The sequence below is a fragment of the Echinops telfairi genome, unplaced genomic scaffold, assembly GCF_000313985.2.
Source record: "Echinops telfairi isolate 266 unplaced genomic scaffold, ASM31398v2 ScPeMD7_7425;HRSCAF=8463, whole genome shotgun sequence".
NCBI lineage: Eukaryota > Metazoa > Chordata > Mammalia > Afrosoricida > Tenrecidae > Echinops > Echinops telfairi.
The window spans coordinates 1,612,099-1,619,928 of NW_022111325.1; the positions used below are offsets into that span (position 1 = coordinate 1,612,099).

The window sequence follows — 7,830 nt, forward strand, 5'->3', positions numbered from 1 at the left end:
CAGGGCAAGTTCTCCCCCAACACCCACCGGGCTCACTGCTCACTCCCTCGTCTTCTGATCCTGCTCGCTCATCCCTGGCACCCTCTCTGGCCACAAGCCCTCCCCAGCCCTCCTCTCACCTCCTTCCCTGGCTCCTGCGTGTGTCTCCACCCAGCACAACCCAAGTCTCTGAGCCAGCAGACAGGTCAGCACTCAGCTACTGACTTTCTGCAAGGTGGGTGGTTCAAACCCACACGACGGCCCTTTGGGAGCAGTCAAGCCACTGACGCCCAGAAGGCCATGGCCATCGAAAGCCTGACGCCACGCCCCCTCAGACACAGACACACCCACAGGCCGCCAGAAGCCGGGATGGACTCGGGAGCCACTGGCAGGAGACACCCACTCTGCTCGTTGACTTCCTGCTCCTCTCTGCCAGCCCGCCCCCGCTGTGCAGGAGGCTCCCTGGGGGGCAGAGCCTGCACCCCACTCAGGCACTGGTGTGTCCCCAGAGCCTCAGACTCACTGACATCAGGTCAATTCCGGCTCATCGGGACCCCACAGGACACGGCAGGACGGCCTATCTGGGTTTCCGAGACGGTAACTCTTTACCGGAGCAGAAAGCCTCGTCTTTCCCCTGAGCGGCAACTGGTGGATTCGAACTGCTGACCTGGTGGCTGGCAGCCCAACGCGTAACCCACTATGCCACCAGAGCTCCTATCACAAGTGAGATCAGTCGCCATTGCTTCCCAGAATGAAGGGGGAAGGCCCAGGGCGGTGCTATGGGAGTACCTCCAGGGAGCATAGCTTAAGACCCCGCTCTCAGGGAAGGCTTCCTGGAGGAGACAGCAGTCAGGCTGCGCTGGAGGGAGCCATGAGAAGGAAGGGAGGGAGGGAGGGAGGAAGGGCAGCCCAGGGGGGTCTTTCCCCAGCTGCCATCCGGTCCTCTTACCCAGACAGGCTGGGTGACGCCCTCCACAACCTTCCTGCAGAAGAAGCCGGGGTCGGCCTGCCGCTTCTCCTCGCCCCAGCGGATCATGTCCTTCCGGTAGGCCTCCTTGTAGGTGCTGGCGTCCAGGAGTCTCTGGAAGTCCAGGCCATGCTCCTGCCCAAAGCAGACACCTCTGTCCCCAGGCTCTCTGCCCCTCTGCGTCCCCTCTGGTTCCCCCCACCCCCCACCCTGGATCCCTGACCCTATCAGCCAGGGCAGAGCCCTGCGAGGGAGCAAGCCCTACAAAGGAAGAGTCCCAATCCCCATCCAGTGGAGGGAGGGCTAGGATCACCCAGAAATCGTTGCCATTTGTCTTTGAAATGTATGATGTGCTTTTGTGTTTTGCAACGGTCCTGCCTTCCCAATTATCCCTGGCTTAAACTAATCCTGAAATTAGTCTGCATCCCCTGGGCGCGGGTTCGGCCCACCACTCAAGTGGGAAATCTGGAAACAATGCACTCTGAGCGCCTCCACTGCCCCTCTGCCACCCTCCACCCCCCCAAGACAGCCTGGGAGGCTTTACTCCCCTGCCTCCCTCCTCTCTCCCTCACCCCTATCCTCGCCCCACACACCTCAATGCCTGGCAGCACCTTTGCTGCACCAGCAAAGAGCTGGTCAACCTGGCCCTCCCACCTCCAGGGGGCTCCTCAGGCAGTGAGGGGGCAGGGCGCCTCTCTAGCCACCCTGGAAGACCACTCCCCGACCCGGCCTCTATTCTCCAGAGGCATTGACAAGTGGGGAGGGCCCTGCCAGGAGGAGCTTCAGAAACCATCACCAGTTCAGGGTCTGGCCCCCCTAGAACACTGCAGCAGATCGTCAGCCCTCGGGTGCTTGGTTTCTGCATCTGCAAAATGGGGGGGGGGGCGGGGGGGGAGGTGATGCAGCCCCTCAAGCCCCTACTTACGCCCCCGTTGAGGGCAGCAGCCAGCTGTCCGGGTCCTCTGGACCACGGAGGAGGAGCAGGACTAGGGTCTGCTTGTCAGGGACATTTCCCACTGTGAGTTGGCATGTCCTTCGGCTTGGGTTGGATTTTCAATGAGACGGAGGGGGCAGTCGGGGGAGGGGGCTTCTGAACAAACTTCCCCTTCCCAGAGGATGGAGTGGGACTACCTCGGGTCTGTGGAAGTTGACTGTGGTCTCCAACGGCTTCTAAGAGCCTTGGGGATCCTGAAATGTACCCAGGCCCCCTGGGAAAGCCGACCGGCCTCTCCTCCCCTCACTCCCCAGATCAGAGCAGCTCACTGGACACCGGGCACTTAGGCATTTGGAAAAGGTTCCCATTAATAATATTTGAAAGCCATCAAACCTACAGATCGCCATGAGCCCCTCAGGCTCCAACAGACGGCCCTGCTGGTGAGAGAAAACCCAGAGGGGGCAGGGAACCCTTCCCACAGAGGCAGGGCGGACCAACCCTGGAAGGCCGGCCTCAAGCCAGCTGAGCAGGGCCCAACAAAGAGAGCCTGGCGTCTGTGCTGGCCAGAGCTCCCCGTAGGGTCCAGGGAAGGCCAAAGACAGGTTCGCAGGTGAGAAGACTCCTCCCTGTGTGGGAAGCTGCTCTTGCTTGCCTCCCTGGTCCCTTTCTAAAAAATAAGGTTCTAAGGTCCAATCGGAAGAATACATATGTACTTACGGGTAAAAAAAAAATTTTGAACCATTCACCTGCTTTAAAATTCGAGAGATCCACCTGCACGTGCAATGGAAAATCTCTCCTTTTTCGCCCCCAGCCTCTAGCCCTTCCCTGGAGACCCCCAACGTTGGAACACCCACTACTGAGCCTTCAAGTGCTTCCACACTCTGGCCACCAGGAGGCGCGGCTTCCAGAACCAGGGTTCCAGAACCCGGCCGCCCCTCCAGTACTGGGAGAGCAAATGTCAGCTTCCCCTTCTTATACACAAAGGTACTTCTACGCACACTGTTCCACATCGTGTTTTTCTGTTCTTACTGCTGCTTGTCTTTTTTTATTTCACATTGATCTTGACAACCTATGTGGCTAAATGTCCCAGGGTTGTGGCTGGCCAGCCAGCTTGGCAGGGAGAGGTTGGTCCGTGAGATGTCCCACTTTTTAGGTAAGTGGATGTGTGCAGGTCTCTTCCAATCACACCGTGTCAGCAGCTGCCACCTCAAACTTGTCTTAAACACTGTGGTGGGCTGACCAGAACTGAGCCCAGGTACAGCAGCTGAAAATGCCCACGGACCCGGCAGACCCCCGAGGCACCACCTACCTGAGCATACTGCTCCTTGAGGGGCCCGGAGAGCCGGAGGATTTCACAGACGTCGGCACCGAGTCTGTGGAAGGGGGAGACCAGGACCCAGTGAGCCAGGAGCTCCTGGGGCCCAGACCTGGAGCCCAGAAGCGTCTGCTGAGGTCCCGTTTCTGCTACTGGTGTCTACGTGACTCCCTCAGGGCTCAGCTGCCACGCGGAGCCCTGTGGTAAAGTGTAGTTGTGCAAAACTCACACGGAGGGAAATATGACGAGGACTATAATCTCTAACTTATAACAGAGGGAATCTGAAAAGCTGGTATTCCATGATAGGAAAGCCTCCACTTTGGTAAATTAGAGGTAATATCCAAGGACATTGTCCAGCTTTAAGTGTCATTCCCACAGATTCTCCCCTAACAGCTATGCTGCCGTAAAGTGGTTGATTCGATCTCCCTGTAGAAGCTAACATTGCCCTTTTGCTCTCTCTTCCGGCCGTGACACCCAACCCCTCCTGTACCTTCCCCCAGTGCAGGTATTAGGTTTCCTCACCTGTGAGCGCGGGGACCTCACTGTGGATACCACCCACCTTGTACCACATGTAACTGCTGAATAAGCATGTCTTATGTCTACCTAGATATGTGCCAAGGTAGTAAAGGTGCTCTCTCACTTCTCCCAGTTCCACGTAGTCCATCGAGGGGCTGAGGTGAGCATGCTACCATCAATGTGTCTGACTCCTATCTTTCTTAACTTCTATGACTTTACTATCATCTTTATATGTGATCACCGTACAGTTGTACCTTCTGGCCCTTGGGTTGTTGGAGGCTGGTTGTCTCTGACAGGTCGTGGTTACTCTTTGGGCTGCTAACCACAAGGCCAGCTATTCAAAACCAGCTGCCAGCTCCTGGGAGAAAAATGAGGCTTTCTACTCCTGAGAGAGTGACCGCCTTGGAAACCCACAGGGGCAGTTCTACCCTGGCCTGTGGGGCTGCTGTGAGTGGGTATTGACTCGAGGGCAGGGAGGGAGTTTATCAAATGGGGATAGCAATTTTCTTTTTAAGATCATTTTACTGGGGACTCTTACAGTTCTGATAACAATCCATCAATTGTATCAAGCATATTTGTACATAGGTTGCCATCATTATTTTCGAGATATTTACTTCCTATTGAGCCCTTGGTATCAGCTCCTCTCTTTTCCCTCCCTCCCCACTCCACCCTCGTGAACCCTTGATAAATTATGTTATTATTAGTATTATTTTCATATCTTACATTGACCACCATTTCCCTTCCCCCATGGTGTCTGTTGTTTGCCCCCTGGAAGGGTGTGTGTGTGGTTATAGGTCAATCATTGTGATCAGTTCTCCCTTCCTCCCCACCTTCACCCTACTGCCCACCCCACCCCCTGGTAGCACTACCCCCACTCCTGGTCCTGGATTTCTGATTGGCCTCCCTCACAGGATGATGATGAGACACAAATCCAAAATTGAACCCCATTACCATCGAGTCAATCTGAACTCTTGGTGGCCCGACATAGAGCCTCCAAGGATGTCAATCCCCAAGGAAGCAGGCAGCCTCATCTTTCTCCCAAGGAGCAGCTCGTGGGTTCAAATTACCAACCTTGCAGTTAACGTCTACCGCTTATCCGAAAACAACAGTAGCATTCCCCTACGAAACGCAAGTGGATGGGAAAGAGCACTGAAGCTTTTCGCAGGTGAAACAGGCCATCGGTAATTAAATTCTAACGGAGGGGGAACGTCCATGCCTGGAGACAGCCGCACTGTGTTACTGCAGTGCCCTGAACGAGATCTCCCACCACCAGAGATAGTTCAGCCTCAACTGGCCTGTCCCTATAAGATAAAGAATCCCTCGGTCAGTTCATCCATGCACTCAGCCTACCATGTATCGGGTACTCCATTGGGAGCCCGGTGGCACCATCGAGGAAGCATTGGATGGCTCAGTGCTGGGCAGCAGCTCAAACCCAGCCACTCCGTGGGAGACAGGAGGCTATCTGCTCTCCTAAAGATCCGCCTCCGTGGAAACTGCCCGTGGAGTCAGACTGAGTCGGACCGGACTCATGGATATTTGTGGATATTTGGAGATACCATCAGCCTGTCCATCTGTCACACTGCAGTGGCTGGTGTGTTACCCTGCTTCCCCGAAAGCAAGACATCCCCTGAAAATAAGACCTACTTACAGTTTTGCCTCTTGCTGAAATATAAGGCATCCCCCCCGAAAATAAGGCCCCCCGAAGCTACGGTAACTCTGGACTCCGGACCGTAGAGGTGGGTGCCATCATGCAGTTAACTGTTGGCCGCAGTGCAGCCGGAGCAGACAGGAAGTGGGAGGTCTCTTTTAATAAAACAATCAACAATAAATGTGTACCGTATTCTTCTTCATGGAAAAATAAGACATCCCCTGAAAACGAGACCTAGCACATCTTTGGGAGCAAAGATTAATATAAGATGCTGTCTTATTTTCGGAGAAACAGGGTACTACAGGTCAGCTATGTGGACTGGTTTCAGTGCAGCTTCCAGACCACAACCGATTAGGAAGAGAGGCCTGGAAATCCAATTCTGACCATCAGTCCTCGGAAACCTTGTGGCTCACGCCAGAACGCTGCCCAACACACTGTTGGGAGACGGCCTCCCTCTCGGGTTGGCAGGCCGGGCCCCAGGCCTGGAGAAGCACTGCTGGGCGGGGCCAACCTGAAGGAGGACACAGAGGGACCTGCATCGGCTGGCGAGAAGCTCCTCCTAGGCGAGAGAAGCAAAATCTGACTGCTGTGGCCCACGAGCAATGAGAACACGGGATGTTCGCAGTGCGGGTCAAGGCAGCGGGAAACCAGCAGGAATGCAATGGAATGCTTGGAGATCAATGTGCTCTCCATTGGGGGGGGGGGGGGGGGGGGGGGGCGGGCAGGGGCCACTCTGAATCTGATAATCCTGTCGTCGGCTCTGCAGGGTAGCAACCGAAAAGGAATGGCACTGCATTCGCTTCTAGAAGGAGCGCTTTGAGATCTAGGTCAGACGATAGCGCAGTCGGAGATCCGTCCACGTCGTGCATGCGACTTGCTGCAGCCATTCCTCAGATTTACCCTGCAACCACAAACACCAAAGAGGAGGAACCTGGAGGTTTTTAACAACCTCCTGTAACCTAATGTCGGGGGGTTAAGTGGAGAGAAAAAGTTTTGAGAATGATGTACAAATGCGCTTTACACAATTGATGTGTGTATGGATTGCGATAACAGTTGTATGAGCCCCTAATAAAATGTCTAAAAAAAAAACCTCCTGTAGTCTGAGATGGATCGAACATGCAATCAAGATACATTGATAACTACTGGCAATTGGAGGCAAACGTTGAAAATGAAGAAGGACCTGTTTCAGACAGACAATGGCCTTGGTGACAGACACTACCCCAGAGAAAGCATAATAGAATTCTGCAAGCCCACAGCTTACTCGTCTGAAACGCTTTTTTTCCAACAACACAAAGACGATACTCATGGACCTCATCACTGGTTCACACGGGAACCACTGGACTGCGTCCGTCGGACAGTCCGTGGCTTTTGGCTGCCTGGTGATCTCATCGGTCAGGACACAGACACAGGCAACTGTGGGACAGACCATCAATTGCTCAGAGCACGTCCCAGCTGAAGCTGAAGAAAATTAGAATACGTCCAAAAGAGCCAAGATACAACCTGGACTTTAGAGATCATCTCAAGAACAGATTTGACACATCGGACACTGATGAGCGAAGACCAGTCGAGTTGCACGATACCATAAATGAAGCAAAAGAGCATTTAACACACAGGAAAGAGCAGAAAGACCAAAAAGGATGTCAGAAAAGACTCTAAACTTGTCTTGAGTAAAGAGAAGCTAAAGCAAACGGAGAAAATAATGAGTTGGGAGAGCTGAACAGAAGATTTTAAAGAGTGAACTGAGAAGAGAGGACGTAGCAAAGTAGTGTGCAAAGACTCCTGGAGTTAGAACATTGCCAAGACGAAAGAACTAAAGAAAAAGTCAAGCCTCAAGTTACAATAATGAAGGATTCTATGGGAAAGAGGCAAGAAGCATAAAAGGAAAATGGAAGAAATACAGAGTCACTATACCAAAAAGAATTGGCCCATGTTCAGCCATTTCAGGAGGTACCATTTGATCAAAAACCAATGGCCCTGAAGGAGAAAATTCAAGCTGTACTGAAGGCACTGGCAAAAGGCAAGGGTACAGGAATTCACAAAAATACCGAGAAGCTTCAACAAATGGGAGCCAACAATGAAAGCACTCACTTGTCTATGTCAGAAATTTGGAAGACAGCTGGCCAATGGACTAAAACAGAACCACATTCATGCCCATTCCAAAGAATGGTGCCATTCAAACAAAATGCAGGCAGTATCTAACAGTGTCATTAGCATCACATGGTAACAAAACTATGCTGAAGATAAGTCAAAACCAGTAGCAGCCATTCATTGACAGAGGCCAGCCAGAAGCTCAAACCTGATTCAGAAGAAGGCATGGAACGAGACATCATAACGTATGCCAAATGGATCTTGGCCAAAAGCAGAGAATAGTAGCCAAGAGGAATTAACGAAAGCCGAATGAAGGTCAAACATGATGGTGGGACAAGAGGAAAGTAAAGGGAAATAGAGGAAAGAACTAGGAGGCAAAGGAC

The 7,830-nt window shown here is 52.9% G+C and overlaps 1 protein-coding gene across 1 annotated transcript in view; it reads right to left on the reverse strand.

Moving 5' to 3' along the window:
• The window catches only part of PMVK (phosphomevalonate kinase), a 14,640-nt gene that overhangs the window by 2,928 nt on the left and 3,882 nt on the right, over positions 1-7,830 (reverse strand). Inside the window, exons 2-3 of the mRNA XM_045298349.1 lie at positions 3,190-3,253; positions 929-1,081 (exon numbers count right to left, since the gene is read on the reverse strand). Of these exons, the coding sequence (XP_045154284.1) occupies positions 929-1,081; positions 3,190-3,253 (217 nt within the window). The remainder of the gene's footprint in view (positions 1-928; positions 1,082-3,189; positions 3,254-7,830) is intronic.